Below are 14049 nucleotides of genomic sequence, written 5' to 3' on the forward strand. Positions count from 1 at the left end.
ATCCACAAAATATATTATAAAAACGGGTCAAACATTGACCAAATTGTCAAATAATATAAGAAAGAGGCAAACATTTTGAAAATGGACGATCTACAAGCTCACATGTTGTGATCTTGTAGATCTGCTATCTTCACAATTCGTATCTGTGGAACAACTGGAGTCAAGATAAATGTAATGCCAACTCCAAGTGCTCGTCAGGGTGAGGGGTCCCCTGTTCAAATATGATTATTTTGGGGGTCGCTGCCTGAAAAAGGTTGAGAACCATTGGACTAGAGCAGGGGTTTTCAACACATTTTGACCCAGGGACCACCATCCTGACGAAGGGCAATTATTATTCACATGCAATTAAGAAAAAAGGGCAGCAAATAAAAGTACATTTGAAAAAAGGTACTTTCTTTATATAGTTGAAAACCCATGGACCAGAGAATAATAGCAGGCCTAATAGATGGAATGTAATGTTGTTTAATGTTTACATGACATGTGTCTATGGCAATGGTTCCCAAACCTTTCAGGCCATACCCCCCAAAATAATCATATTTTGGCATCCCGAACCCGAGTTTGGGAACCACTGGTCTATGGACTGAAGCACTGTCCGTGGCCACAGCTGTTTCCGTGAATCATTAATTACACAAGACCCGACAAGGATTATAATGTTTTTTTAAACAGACCTTTTTGTCCAAACCTCCCCTAATTGGCACACCTGGAGTAATGTGAACAAGATGCATCTGATCTGCACCCCCATGCAGAGTCAGCGAGGAAACAAACAACTACATACTGTAGGAAGTCAACATTCAAAAACCACTCAATCTGTGAGCAAGACAGGGAGAGAGGGAGGGTCAGTCAGTCAATAGAACTAAACAAACACAATACAACTAACACAAACAACAAGTGAACCCAAAGGTCCTCCAAAAGCAAATAGACATATCTATTATAGCACTTTAACTAAAGTACAAATTCTATCTATCTTTAGCTTGTAGTTGAGTAATATTTGCACCAAGCACTGGGGGTTAAGGAATCTGTCCACCACTGCTTATCGCATCCATACTGTACTACCACTGTAAATCTGATTCATAACTCAAATATATACTACACCGTAAATATTATGAATAACAATGATCCAGTGTTACATATTGAGGACAATAATAATTATGTACAACTATTGTTTTATCCTCCATTATGTTGATACGTTGATGATTGTTCTTATACGCAACGGTTTCTGATCTGTTGCAATGAAACAGTGCATGCATGCATGTGTGTGTGTGTGTGTGTGTGTGTGTGTGTGTGTGTGTGTGTGTGTGTGTGTGTGTGTGTGTGTGTGTGTGTGTGTGTGTGTGCGCGCGCGCGTGCGCGCGCGCGTGCGCGCGTGCGTGTGTGTGTGCATACGCGTGCGTGTGTGTGTGTGTGTGTGTGTGTGTTTTGGACCAGGTGATGGTGAAGGTCATGTGTGGAGCCAGTGCCAGCGTGCGTGCAGTGGGTGAAGGTATATCTGTGGTAGCCTGGCGCTGCCAGACTGATGATCACGTGGTGGGATTCACTTACAGGTTGTTATTTGATCCCACGCAAGGACGTGCAGAGAATGTTAGAGAGGTAGGGGCTGAAATTACTAAAGGGGCCTTTTGGTGAAAATATTGAAAATAGCCGACCTCCAAGCTCACCACGTGTCGCGCTGTGACAGGTTTTGAGCTTGGAGGTCGGCTATTTTCGGTACTTGGTGGTACCACACTAAACTAAGCATAATCAAGTGAATACTGGAGATGTGGGTGTACGGCATGGATTTCTACACAGAGAGGGCAATTCTCTCAGCATAAGAAGCTGCATTCGAGTTCAGGAGAGTTTGGACAAGGCAATTCTCTTGAATGCCGCCTTCAGGTATGGCATGTAAAGGGGGCATTTGCATTTCTGTCACCACAGTAAAAACTGCATTCATGGTCTGGAGAAGACAGGTAAAAGGGCAGGGGCTCAAGCCCCCTTCGATGTCTATGTGTGCACGGGCCTGACCCACGTGATCAGTCTGGCAATGCCAGGCTATATCTGTGGAGCTTCAGCAGACACAGGAGCAGCAGCAGCAGCAGCAGCAGCAGCAGCAGCAGCAGCAGCAGCAGCAGCAGGATGATGAAGACGGTACTGTGGCTGAGTGTGGCCTCTCAGCTCCTTTCCTCCATAGCCTTGGAGCTGCACTGTAAGTCGATATAAACCTGTGGTTCTCAACCTGTGGGTCGGGACCCCCAGGGGGATCCCCAAATTATTTTCCCAGATTCCCCAGATGAATAACTTAATGTGCAACAAACATTGTTTTCTCTCTCAACAGTAAACAAACCAACATAAAGTTTACGTTTATACAGTAGACTGAGTAGAGGGTTTATGCACATTTCTAAAGTGAAAATTTAAGGACTCTTAAACACATCTAAAATGACAAATTAAACATTGGCAATATTGTCAAATATTAGAGGCAGGATTTGTGAAAATAGCCGATCTACACGCTCACAACGCCTCGCTTGCAGGTCTGCAAGCTTGCAGCGTGGCGCGATCAAGCGACTCGTTTCGAGCTTGCGGACAGAAAAAAATAGCTTTCTTTCTGTGGATGCCAGACCCAGAGTGACACAAGACCTGCGTGTAACTAGGGATTACCTGCACATACTCAGCTTGGAACAGGGTCTGCATTCTGCTCATAATCTTTTATCTTGTTTTACAGAGACTATTAGCTCATAACAGGTTATGGGTCACATAGCGAACTGTTAACCTCCCTATTATTGAGATTTTTTTATATACATTCATATTTGTTTTTGGCTTTTACTGCGTTTATTGGTAGTTTTTCAGTGAGGATGTACAGGATAGAGAGAGAGAGAGAGAGAGAGAGAGAGAGAGAGAGAGAGAGAGAGAGAGAGAGAGAGACCCGCAACACACTGTACAGGCTACATTGGGCCCAGCTGCCCGGACCGCTAGGCCACAGATCCGGGCCAGCGTATTGAACTTTTAACTGCATGATGTGGTGTTGCCCCATAGCCTGTTTGTTCAGTAGTGTTTGTTTTGGGCTGAGTTTACAGATGCAGATGCTAGACATTGCAAGCAAGGCAGAAAGCGACGAGGACATTTTATTGATCTAGTTCAGATCCTGGATTAATCATTGGTTAATCGTGTACCTGATGACTGGACCTTTATACTAGGTGTCTCCTATCTGTCTGTCTGTCTGTCTGTCTGTCTGTCTGTCTGTCTGTCTGTCTTACTGACTGACTGACTGACTGACTGACTGACTGACTGACTGACTGACTGACTGGCTCGCTCGCTCGCTCACTCACTCACTCACTCACTCACTCACTCAGTTCTGCTTCTGCCTGACAAGTATCCTCCATTTTGTGTCTTTCTTCAAAACACTCTGACAGAAATTGTTCAAAACTCACATTGTTCAAAACTCACACAAATTGGTATCATATTATCTCTGTGGCCAAATGGTTGTGATTAAATGATTTTGTTCTAATCAAAGTAATGTGCGTGCGTGCGTGCGTGCCTGCGTGCCTGCGTGCGTGCGTGCCTGCGTGCGTGTGTGCGTGCGTGCGTGTTGTTGTTTATTGACACTGCCTCTCTGTACAGTGCCTGATGTTGTCAGGTTGGTGGGAGGAACCAGCCATTGCGCTGGCGTACTGGAGATGAAACACCAGGAAGAGTGGAAACTTATGATCCTGAATGGCGCCTGAGGTCATCATCCATAGTGTGTAGACAGCTGGACTGCGGCTCTGCTGTTTCTACAGAAAAGACCAATGTTTCTTTGGTTGCACCTTTGTGGAAGATTGAATCTTCCTGCGTTGGATCTGAGTCTTCGTTAGGGGAGTGTGTAAAAACAACTCAATCTAAAGATGACACTGTCAGAGTGGAGGTTACCTGTTCAGGTAATAATTACTTCAACAATGACAGTAATCTATAGTCCCTTAAACGTGATACACCATGAATTTTCACTTTTCCTATTTTAAAACCTTTTTTTGGGGTCCCAAAACCTTCTATCCTCACAAAGTCCCATTACAGTTCCGGCAAGAATTTCAGCCCTGTCCAGAATCTCGGAGGCTGGGGTGCTTCTGCACACACAACGGGCAGAACTGCGCCACCCCCCTCAGGCCAATTTTATACTGCAGCTGAAAATCCTCTGAGAGCCATTCAAAAATGAGAGGGGCTCTCTATTCAAGAGTGGTACTTTAGCCTCAAACCTTTTGAAAAACGTTTTTGGGACATAAACAATATGATATAAATACTTTTTAAATGCATGGTGTATCACCTTTAATTCATCCATCTATCTATCTGTCTGTCTGTCTGTCTGTCTGTCTGTCTGTCTGTCTGTCTGTCTTGATTTGTGCTTTGAAAAATAGGTAAAATATATAGCATCATTGTATTTAAAAAAATTAAATCTAGGTAGTTTGACTGACTCTCTCTGTGTGTGTGTCTGTCTCTCTCTCTCTCTCTCTCTCTCTCTCTCTCTCTCTCTCTCTCTCTCTCTCTCTCTCTCTCTCTCTCTCTCTCTCTCTCTCTCTCTCTCTCTCTCTCTCTCTCTCCAGAGTCTGTGAGGTTGGTGAATGGGACTAGTTTGTGTTCAGGCAGAGTGGAGGTGAAGTCTGATCAGTCGTGGGTCTCAGTGTGTGAAAGTGACTTTGACCAGCAGGATGCAGAGGTGGTCTGTAGGCAGCTTGGCTGTGGGGCTCCTTCAGTCCTCCAGGGGGCGCTCTATGGAGAAGTGAAGGCTACAATGTGGTCCAAAGAGTTCCAGTGTGAAGGCAATGAGTCTGTTCTCCTGGACTGTAGAACCTCAGACTCAACTAGAAACACCTGCTCACCCGACAAGACTGTTGGACTCACCTGTTCAGGTAAAAGACAGTCTACACTTCATAGGTTTTGATTATTATTTTACATTCAAAGTAATACTTACGGCAGATTCTATTGTCTCTGTACAGAGCCTGAGCCTGTCAGGTTGGTGGGAGGAACCAGTAACTGTAATGGTTCCGTGGAGATGAAACACCAGGGAGAGTGGAGACCAGTGTGGTCTGATTGGTGGTTTTTTAGTGATTCAGAGGAATTGTCTGTAGTGTGTAGACAGCTGGGCTGTGGCTCTGCTGTTTCATCTAAACAAAGTATTGATTCTCCAATGCAACCTGTATGGAAGATTACATCTCCATGTGCTGGATCCGATTCTTCACTGAGGGAGTGTGGACCAAAGGAGTCTGCTGAGTCCACATTCAGATTGGCGGTGACATGTTCAGGTAACAAACGATGACTTAGACAGTCTTGTATCTTTTCTGTCTGTCTGTCTGTCTGTCTGCCTGTCTGGCTGGCTGTCTGTCTGGCTGTCTGTCTGTGTAATTATTGTTTTGTTGCCATATTTGATAACCATTTTAGAAAAGCACGGGGTACTAACACCTCAAGCTCGTAGGTGGATTATCTCCCCAAGCCAAGTCGGTCTTGACAGAGCAGTCAAAATGTGGTTTGTTACTACTGTGTTACTTCTTCCACCAATCACCTCTGTCTTGTTGCAGAAGCCGAACACCACCCCCATTAACAGGGTTTCTGAGGGCCAGTAGCAGGGGCTGAGGTGTTGGAGGGTCCCAACATCAGCTGCTCCATCCAGCCGCAGGAGGCTCCTCCCACCTGATCCAACACAACACACAACCACACCCAGACAGCTGTCCATCACTCTGGCCACTTCCTGTTTCCTGTAGCAGACCACATCCACCATGGGAGCTATACTAAGCCCTCTCTCTAGCGAGCGCTGGCACAAAGTACGGTATTTTCAGTTTTGCGGTCCTTGAGATGAAAAGGTTTGAGAACAACTGAAATGAATCTACTTCTTCTGCTAGCTACGTAGTTGTTGTGTTGGAGACATTTGATAAGTCAACATTAAAAACAAATGTAAAAAGTCTCATACTGTATTTGGTATTTTCTTTTCACTGACTCCTGTAGACTCATGTTTCATGATAGAGGATTCAACTTACAAGTGATCATAGTAGACATGTTTCATAAGTAGAGCATTAAACTGACGTGATCGTAGTAAAATTGTCTCAGGTGCTCGCGTGAGGCAGGGCTAAAGTCCCTGCCCACCACCATGGAGGTTGAGGGTTTAAATTCACCATTTTGCCGGGCATCTGTGTGAACACAATTGACCCGTGTTCGGGGGAGGGTGATATTTGTCACCTGTGGCGGAATCTGCAAGCAGGGAATGTTGGGAAGGAAGTTTGCATAGGAAAATGTACAGTAGAGTTCTCTGGCACAAGGTCAACTAAAAGGATAAACACTGCAAAAAAGCCTCCATGCAGGTGTGTTTCAATTCTGTTCCATTCATGGTCAAACAGAGTCAGGCTGCTGATATTGTGCATGATGGCTCACTGGAAACACTGCTACACCAGTGGGTCTCAAAGTAGGTCCCTTGGGGGTTCCAAATGACCCCTTAAAGGTGTGTTACTCAAACGGTAGCTTCACATTGCAGCGCACCGTTCTTGAGGACGCATCAAGCGGACTCGAGACTACCTCCGGAGGTGGTCTCGAGGCTTCCGTTTCTGAGGACAACCGCAGGCTTCACACAGTCAAAACATCTGCCAAGCAGTCTCGAGAACGCACCGTGAATCTGCCCTGAGAGTGTACAAATGGACCTATACTCTAAATTTAAAGAAAAAAGAAATAGGTATGTTTCATGTTCACTGTTTTGTGTTCGACTTATAGCAGCACTTCACCCCTGTTCAGACTGTCTTCATATACGAGGTTTGGGCGCATAGTACTACACATACAGTAGGCTCTAGTACAGCCTGACAGCAGGTTGCGGGTTCAATTCCCGAGCCCAGCAACCTTTGCCGCATATCACAGGGCGTTCCTTGGGTAAATCAAGGACAAACCAAAAAGTTGACAGACTGTTATGTTACTCCCCAGTTTGTTATCATCTTATTGAACTCTACAGGGTCTTTGTTGAAGACGGATTTTTGAGGATTTTCTCTTGATTTCTCTCTGCGATAATAGACACCTCTGGGAGCGTCAGACAGCAGTGTGTGTGTGTGTGTGTGTGTGTGTGTGTGTGTGTGTGTGTGTGTGTGTGTGTGTGTGTGTGTGTGTGTGTGTGTGTGTGTGTGTGTGTGTGTGTGTGTGTGTGTGTGGACTCTATATTTCCTATAGGCCTTTCATCTACTCACAACCTGCTCTCTCGTGTGTGGATGTGCACACTTTGATCCTTTATCCTTATGTGGGAACCAGAGGTGGAAAGCAACTAAGTATATTTACTCAAGTAATGTACTTGTGGATATAGTGGAGGTGGGACAGTCAGTGGTGTAAAGTAACTAAGTGCATTTACTCAAGTAATGCACTTTTGGGGTAGTGCTGGGTGGGACAGTGATGTAAAGTAACTAAAGTACATTTACCCAAGTCATGTACTTGTAAGCTGTGGCGGTGCAAGAGTGGGACAGTCAGTGGTGCAAAGTAACTAAGTTAATTTACTAAAGTAATGTGCAATACTTGTGGTATAGTGGGGTGGTATTGGGGCTCTGCTGTGGGTGGGGATGGAGGGAGGGAGTGGCTCATGGGAGCAGTGCCAGCCGGGGTTAATTGAGTGCCAGGTGTTTTTGTTCACAGATAATGAAGAGCAGGGACGTGCTGGGCCCCTGATTCAGCCCGGGAAAAAGAATTAGAGAGGCCCTCATTGCGCGCTATAGAGAGATATAGTAGCTGCTGCTACGCAAAGATTTGCCATTTCAGATCATGACAAGTGACAAGCCAGTGGGCCAATTACATTAGTTATATTTCGTTGTTGTCGGGTGGAAACCTTGTATGTCCAAAACCGTTTGTTTTGTATTTATCATTTAAAAAATGATTTAAACTAGTGAAAACAGCAGATCTACAAGCACACAACGCCTCGGCGTTGTGTGCTTGTAGGCTGTGTTCACTACTTTTGTGCAAACAGTTTAATTTTAACTTTTGTGCAAACAGTTTAATTTTTTCCTAATGGCCGGCCTGGACCGGCCGGGAATGAACCGGCCGTTCGGGAGTTGTCCCGCTTTTCCCAATGGCCAGCACGTCCCTGATGAAGAGTCTCTCTATTTAGGAGAGTGCTGGACCAGCAGGTTTGAGGCTTTCCCAGAATTCCCACACACAGAATACAGTGCAAGAGATAGGGAGCCAAAAACATGAGGCACAGGCAGGCAACAACAGACCCAGCATTGGCTGTGGGCTGAGAACTAAGGCAGCACTGACAGTATTATGTTGTTGAATAGTGTGTCTGGGGGGAAGCCAATAAAATGAACTTAACAGCATATATCTGTCAGTCTGTCTGTCAGTATACAGCATTGAGGAGCACCCCGAGTAGAAACAGATAATACTGTCCTTAAGTAGAATTCTGAGGTAGGTCTGCTGTTATTTTCTTACAGTACATGTGTGTCTCATAAGAACATAATACATTTACAGCATTAAACTAAGTTACTTTGTACAAAACATACTGTACATGTTGCCTAGTATTTTCAGTAGGATACACAGTCTGGTTCAGATACTGAACCAGCCCATCTTGTCATGTTAATGACAGGATAATGAGGATATAGACCTACAGTACACACAGGTGGTCGTCAAGATGGGGAACATTCTGAAGAAGTGCATTTCTGTCACCTTTCTCGCTGTCCCTGGTGTAGTATCACACAATGATAAGACCAGACCCTCTCCTTTCCACCACTCAATGGAAGACCTCTGCTGACGTCTAGTGTTGTAAAGCAGCACTGCAGTCACATTCTATCGTTGACAGAGAGCTGAGACACACACACACACACACACACACACACACACACACACACACACACACACACACACACACACACACACACACACACACACACACACACACACACTTCGAATCTTCCATTGAGATTCGTAACACCAGAGAAAAAGTTGTTGAAAAAGCTGTTTTAAAAGGAAACTTCGACTTCATATAGCCTACACTCAAAACATACAATAACATATTGTCTTACATTCTAGGTTGATAGTGCTATAGACTACTTTTTAAATCTGTTGTAGGCCTACCCCTTTTGTAAAAATGTATTTTTCGTGCTGTTTTTAGTATTTCTTTCTAGCAGCTAAACAAATAAACAAGCGCGCACGCACGCACGCACACAAACAACCAACAACAATAGTTGATGTCACATGTCAGACTTTCATTGGCTGTTTAAAAAAAAACATCTTGAGAACCATTTAACAAACACAAGCAAATATGTTCAGATGGAGCCGAGGTCTTCTGCTAAATGCATAGTAATTCACAATCACAAAATCACTACTATCAGGTCAACTTCAGCACCATGGACAGCAACATCGCAGATCTAACACAAACTCTGTCGTCTGAGACAAGATAATAAAACATTAGGACTCCACTGCATTTATATGTCAGAAACGTTTCTCAGGCCAATGACCCCTTAGCTGATAGAGAGATGAAGCAGGGAGGGACCCCTCACTACATATTGTGTAACATATTAGTTGTTATTAGTTAGTATTAGTCCCTGACAACAGGACAAGCATTATGCCCTGCATAATGTAGCCTACAGTACGGCCTGCAGTAGCTATACGTCTCCCTGTTTAGAAGCATTATATCCGTGCAGCTATTCTCGGGTTCCATGTGAACTCTATTGTGCCACTATGATGATGACTATGAATAGAAACCCCCCTTTTAGCCGAGCGCTTTCTTCCACTGCGCGCTGAGCAACGCTCATCCCCTCCGTTCTGCGCATCTCTAGAGAGCCTCACGCACGGAACGCACACATGCCTGCCAAGCCAAGCCAGCCAGGCAGCGTTTCTATACGAGCTCTTCTGTTTACAAACGTAGGCTACGGAATGACAGTTGGCCTATAACTGTAACATCATAACGCACATTAAGGAACTGTTTCGGGTTGAACTGCCCTGCATATAATTAATATTGGACTGAAACGGACTCAGCATATCCGTGCACGGGACGCAGGCTTGTAGTAAAATAATAGCGACGAGCGAAACACCGAAGACACGAGATATAATAACAACAACTGGAACTGGGGATGTTGCATTTCGGAGCGTATAGCCATAGTGTTATGTTTTGTTCTTTCCCTACAGTATGGTGACTTATTTGCGCTGGCTTTAGTATTGCAAACAGTTATTATAGCGAGCGGTTGTTTGATTAGCCACTGTGCAAACATGAACAGTTGCATGTGGATCGGTTAATGATAACTGCTGCTCTCCTCTCCGTCTGTTTGTCTTCTTGCAGCAGCAGCAGCAGCAGCAGCGGTGTAGTGTAGTGGTGGTGCTTGGTGGTGGCGTGCATGCAGCGTGCTGGCTCTCACGTAGTACAACGGCAGCCAGCAGCCTGCCTGCAGCCAGCGAGAACTGACTGGTGCTGAGGAGAGAAGAGGAGAGTAGATGAGAGAAGAGGAGAGTAGCCTATACTGGAGGGACATTAAGTGACAAATCCATCATCTTCTCTCATCATCGCCGACGCCGTCTAGAGTGAGCCTCTATCGGCTTGATGCTGAGTAGACCTGCCGACTGATGCTGAGGAGAGAAGAGGAGAGTATAAGCCTACTGGAGGAACATAATAAGTGAAGAATCCATCATATTCCCAGACGATCACCACCATCATAATCATCAATTACTAAAGGAGCTAACATAGGAGCACAGCACATGAGTGAGCCTCTATCCGGACTGCCAGCTGCACTGCCAGACAGTGAACTATCTCCATCTCCAGAACATCTGCTCTTCTTCAGACTCTGACTGATAGACTGCTACTACTACTGGAGCCACAATGTTGATGAAGGAGTACCGCATCTGCATGCCGCTCACCGTGGAAGAGGTAGGACCATGCAGTTAATTTATTCCGCTTTTCTGCTGCTGGTTTTTATAGTCTAGTTGAGAGTTGTGAGTTTCTGGGTGTGAATGATGAGACTGACTGAGGCATTTTTGTTTGCTTGCCTGGCTGGTTTACAGAAATAGTTGAAGAAGGGTTTCGAAATTGTCAATTTGGCAGCCATTGTTGTTATGCAAATTGGAATGGCAAAGACTCAAAAACTTCCCGATAACAAATCAGGGGTTTCGGATTCAGCACCCTTTAGGATAAACAGTCTGGTTAATTCCCTGGTGTGTGCGTGTGGGTGTGCGTGTGCGTGTCGTGTGGATGTGGGTGTGGGTGTGGGTGGAACTGGGAAGCGCTGTCTGTCCCTTCTGCGCCAAACAAACATGTTTGATTGTCAACTCTTATTGTAGGCTACTCGAAGTGTAATCCCGACAGTCGCCACATGGTGGCGACATTGACTTCTCTCTGCTGCAGTTGAAGCGGCGCATTTATTGTCAGAAATGCAGTAGTTGGCCATGCATAATCATCAAGTGTCCACTAATAGATTGAGATTGAATTACCTAATTATGGTCTGGTTTTGTTTCATCGTTTGCCTGCATATTTGAAGCAATTTGGTTGTTGTTGTTGTTGTTGTTTAGTGAACGTATGGCTTGAGAATAGAGGAACATTTTGGGTCACTGCCAATTGACCCTCTCTCTCTCTCTCTCTCTCTCTCTCTCTCTCTCTCTCTCTCTCTCTCTCTCTCTCTCTCTCTTACTCACGCTATGCTCATGTTTTATTCCAACGAACCTGTTTTACATTCATAATCATATATATTAATCGTGCAACAACACGGGGTCATGCGATCCATTCTTGCCATTAAGATCACGTTTGCATCTGTGAAACATTTACAACAATGTGGCAGTCTCTGTCTCAGAGGCGTCAATTGGGTATGGCAAGCCATGGCAGCTGCCATACCTTGGCTACAGGAGGAAAATAATACAATGTGCTCGCGTGCCTGTTGCTAAGGTATGGCAACATGACTGGTGTCTTGCACGCGCGCGCCATACCTCATGTTGCCATACCTTAGCTTTTTCTGAACTGACGCCTGACGTCTGTCTGTTTGTCTATCTAATATTGTAATTCTACTATGATTAATAGCACAAACAACTGATACAAGCTGTGAGCTTGTAGAGTGTCTATTTCTGAAACTTCCTGAATTTCTTTTAACAATCATTACTGTGCTTCACACTGTGTTGATTGATTGATTGATTGATTGATTGATTGATTGATTGATTGATTGAAAGTTTGCAATTTGTACAGAGGTGCGGTTTACGTTTAAATATGGTTGTTTAAAGGATATCACGAAAAGCACTAGGGGCTGGTTTCCATTGTGGTCCTGTGTGTTCAAATCAGTAAGCCATTACAATACATACACTAATATGCAATAATAAACAAGACATAAGCAACAGTAGTAGAGTAATGAACATATATGTACACTGAGTAAACATTTGTGGAGTGTGGGGTACCTTCTGGCGTTTAGCTTAGAGTGCTTTTCTAGGACCATTTTACACATTGCAGACAGGTGCTCTTTTATGTCTGTTTTGAAGGAGGTTATGCGCCGATGCGTACTCCCCTTTTAGAGACACATTTATTTTGGTTGGGGGAGTCACAAAATCTCAGCAGCACCAAACAGACAAATTAATGGCGGTACCCGCCCCACCAAACCTCTGAATGACGCCATATTGTTAGACAGAGCCGAAACCGAAATACATTTGTCTCTAAAAGTGGACAATACATCGGCCCTAAGGAGTTACACTTTTAGATGTCTGTTGGAAGCAAGGGCATTCCACATTCACCTGTGGGAGCTATATAGCTATGTTTAACTTACAGGATAATAGAGTGTGTCACTCTGGACTGCTAAACTAAAAGAGAACGCTTGCGCACTGTGGGACCCAGGATTTATGTTATTGCACCTGAGTGCTGCTGTGATGTTTCAGGCTCTCGCCGTCACACTGAGAACAAACGAGCAGACAGAGTGGATGAAAAGCACAGCGATTCTGATTCTTCTGTGCAACATGTTCGACAATGGAAACTCTGTCTGTCTTATAATGATGTTCTTGAGTTGTTATGAAGTTAGAAGAACTGTGTCTGTGTTTGTACTGCTCTTTCTGCTGCGAACATGGCAGGCGGTTTGCAGACGCTGCTGTATTCCATTGTCCCCAAGGCTGAACAACAGATGCTGCTCTATTCAAGGTGCCATAAAGGTTCCATGCGTCACTGAACGCAGTCTGAAGACTCTTCAGACTCCACCTTTGTACGGTACATACAGTAGCACTCGACCCAGCCTCGATGACCTGCAGGCTTATGCAACTAGGTTAAAATGTAACTCAGAAAGCATATGTACTGTAGACCACTGATCCAAACAGTTAATGAAAATAGCTGATCTACAGGCTCACATGTTGTGAGCTTGTACATCTGCTAAAAAAAAAGTTTAGGAACCACTGAAGTAGACAGATGCCAGGTTCATTTGTAGACCTGGCATCCTATAGTGTGTACAGTTTCAATGTACACATTATAGATCTTTTCATATTATACTGCTTAGACCAGGCGTCTTCAACGCTTTCAGGCCAAGGACCCCTTAGTTGAGAGAGAGATGAAGCAGGGACCCCCACGACCTGTTCATAGATTCCATATAGTTTAATTGTTTGACAGCACAATCCTCATTGTCAGTTGACGTCATTGTCTGTGTTTTCAGATATAGTATGTATTTAACCCTTGAACAATACATAACTTGACATTTCACTCTGTACTTACTAGTCTGCTCTTTTTTTCCCTCTACACCAAACGTCTTTGCCAAAAATAGCTGATCTACAACGCCTCGCAGTGTGAGCTTGTAGATCTGCTATTTTTGTCTAGTTCTCAAAATATGGATGCTAGGATTAAAGTGATTAGGTTAGATAGGTCATGGTTTACCTTATGTTTTCTTTGCTTGCTGTAAGTCGTTCTGGATGAACTACTGCTAAATGCCTAAATTGTAATTGTAAATTGTGAACATGTTTTAAATACGGTGCAGCTTGGTTCAACTTGGCCTAGAGATTTGGGGAGTTAGTCTTGCAGGTATAGGAAAAGAATAAAGATGGGGTTAGCAAGCAATAGATGTGCCTTACTGTAGGCCAGTGTCTTTTTTTTTTATCTCTCACACCCTTTTTTACAGTGTCATACAGTTCCATGATTCTTGCCTTTAAGATCATCATTTGCGT

The 14049-nt window shown here is 44.3% G+C and overlaps 1 protein-coding gene across 4 annotated transcripts in view; it reads left to right on the plus strand.

Annotated features, from left to right (window-relative positions):
* Positions 1 to 2111: 2111 nt before the first annotated feature.
* LOC308283737 (cytoplasmic phosphatidylinositol transfer protein 1-like) overlaps positions 2112 to 14049 on the plus strand; it is a 230222-nt gene continuing 218284 nt past the window's right edge. For 2 of the 4 annotated variants that reach the window (XM_080724209.1, XM_080724208.1), the window contains exons 1-3: positions 2112 to 2179; positions 3589 to 3884; positions 4542 to 4847. In XM_080724209.1, coding sequence (XP_080580335.1) covers positions 4730 to 4847 — 118 coding nt within the window. In that variant the 5' untranslated portion in view covers positions 2112 to 2179; positions 3589 to 3884; positions 4542 to 4729. Of the gene's footprint in view, positions 2180 to 3588; positions 3885 to 4541; positions 4848 to 4934; positions 5241 to 5513; positions 5897 to 10225; positions 10808 to 14049 lie in introns of those variants that run through there. The other 2 variants (XR_013961960.1, XM_080724210.1) reach the window with 2 other exon arrangements.

This window comes from Nannobrachium achirus (assembly GCF_963921795.1).
Source record: "Nannobrachium achirus genome assembly, chromosome: 4".
NCBI lineage: Eukaryota > Metazoa > Chordata > Actinopteri > Myctophiformes > Myctophidae > Nannobrachium > Nannobrachium achirus.